Here is a 1861-nt window from a genome sequence, read left to right as displayed (position 1 = left end):
CTGTGTTTGTTGTTGTTGTGGCAGTGTGATTACCTTCAGTGATGGGTGTCTCGTCCTCAGAGGACAGGTACTCGTCATAGGACAGGTAGAGGTGATCCACAGCAAAACAGGGCAGCAGGAAGGACACAAAGCCCTAAAGAAACAAAGACTGGGTCAGCTCGTCCTTGGGGACAGGGTCAACCCTCCTCATCAATACCTGATCACTGTGATCAGCAGTTATTGATCCTCACCTTCCTGAGCAGACAGACCATGGCTGTGCTGGGGGACACGGTCAGTCCCAGAGGCAGAGATAGAGACTCCTGGTACTGAAGACAGCAAGCATAGAACCTGGACCAGAACTCCACCTGCAGCTGACGGTACTCCTCCTGAGAGAACTCGAACTCTGTCACACTGCTCTGCAGCTGGGGACAGACAGAAGGGACAGAGAGGACGGACAGGTGGACACAGAGCTCAGTGTTGACCACAGTCCAGCTGACAGTGTGGCCCAAGTGTGACTGCTCACTTATGGTCAGGTTACCTCACTCTCCACTGCCACCGTCACCTCCTTCTTCAGGCTGTCCCAGGACCAATCACTGCTCCTCTCTGCTCCTCGCCGATAGATCTGAAACACAAAGCACACCTGTACACACCTGGGCGCATCTGGACACACTTCTAAATATCCGACTACAGCAGGTAGCGTCTCACCTGTAGAGCTCTGACTACAGCAGGTAGCTTCTCACCTGTAGAGCTCTGACTACAGCAGGTAGCTTCTCACCTGTAGAGCTCTGACTACAGAAGGTAGTTTCTCACCTGTAGAGCTCTGACTACAGCAGGTAGTGTCTCACCTGTAGAGCTCTGACTACAGCAGGTAGTGTCTCACCTGTAGAGCTTTGATGATGGCTGAAGCGGTAAAGTGCAGCGGAGAGAAGAGAACGTCCAGATATGTCTCCTGTTGATAAACAACACAAACTGTCAACACATTGCTGTTTCAGTGGTTGCTGTTTCAGTGGTTGCTGTATGAATTTGTTTGTCCAGTTTGAGCTCTATTTTAATGTCGGATTAATCAGATTATCAGATTATTATCAATGAGTTAAGTGTCTGTATAATTTTAAAGTTAAATAACCTCTCAGGTGTCAGCAGCTGAAACTGCAGAACTTTTCTTTTTTGATTTTTCTAAAAATGTGAAGATCTATTAACAGATTATTTTCTTGAAGACTTTATTGATCAACTGTCCCTCCTGCGGTCAGAGGTCTCAGTCTTACTCTGGGGTCCTGGTCCACTCCGATGTGGACTTCGTCTTCAGGTTGAGGCTGAACAAACACCTGGTTCCACTGACCGGCCGTGTTACTGCAAACACACACCATTATTGATGAGTTCCATATTTATACGACATGTCCCTCAGAGACCGAAGTCCATAAAGTCTGCATTATCTGGATTAAATCAAATCTGTGAATTCTTTAAAAACATGGGGAGAAGTAAATAAGTGACTTTGCATGCATGGCCCAACAATAAGCAAGAAATCAGTTACAAAACAATTCCTGACAATAAACAAAAAAAAGGAAAGTGAAAAACAAGAAAATGAGCAAAAAAATTGTTGAAAACCAGAAAAAATGTTTTTCCTGTGACATAATTTAAAATGTTTAATTACGAAATATATAAACATCGTTTTTTGATATATTCTTTATTTAACAAATTTCTAATCCTGCCCTCCCCTTTTAAAAAGAACTATTTTCAGCTCATTTTCTTGACATCTTTCACTAAGTTCTCATCATTTTCAGGACATGTTTTCTGGATAAATCAAACCAGTTTGTTCTACAGGGTTAAATACTTGTGAACTGCGTGTGAATGCAGCACTAGAGATGTGGCATCGTTGCAGGCTTAA

At 44.0% G+C, this 1861-nt stretch overlaps 1 protein-coding gene across 1 annotated transcript; it reads right to left on the bottom strand.

Moving 5' to 3' along the window:
* Window positions 1-22: 22 nt before the first annotated feature.
* On the bottom strand, window positions 23-1326 carry LOC121963386 (nuclear pore complex protein Nup160-like; the record flags this gene model as incomplete). The annotated part of the gene is made up of 5 exons (XM_042513674.1): window positions 23-133; window positions 231-449; window positions 518-601; window positions 860-928; window positions 1242-1326. Coding segments are annotated over 5 exons (568 nt in total), but the record flags the coding sequence as incomplete, so codon positions are not given.
* Between the last annotated feature and the right edge of the window lie 535 nt (window positions 1327-1861).

The sequence above is a fragment of the Plectropomus leopardus genome, unplaced genomic scaffold (genome assembly GCF_008729295.1).
Source record: "Plectropomus leopardus isolate mb unplaced genomic scaffold, YSFRI_Pleo_2.0 unplaced_scaffold11083, whole genome shotgun sequence".
NCBI classification, from domain to species: Eukaryota; Metazoa; Chordata; class Actinopteri; order Perciformes; family Serranidae; genus Plectropomus; species Plectropomus leopardus.
The sequence above is the reverse complement of the archived record's forward strand: the minus strand, read 5'-3'. Positions and strand labels throughout refer to the sequence as shown.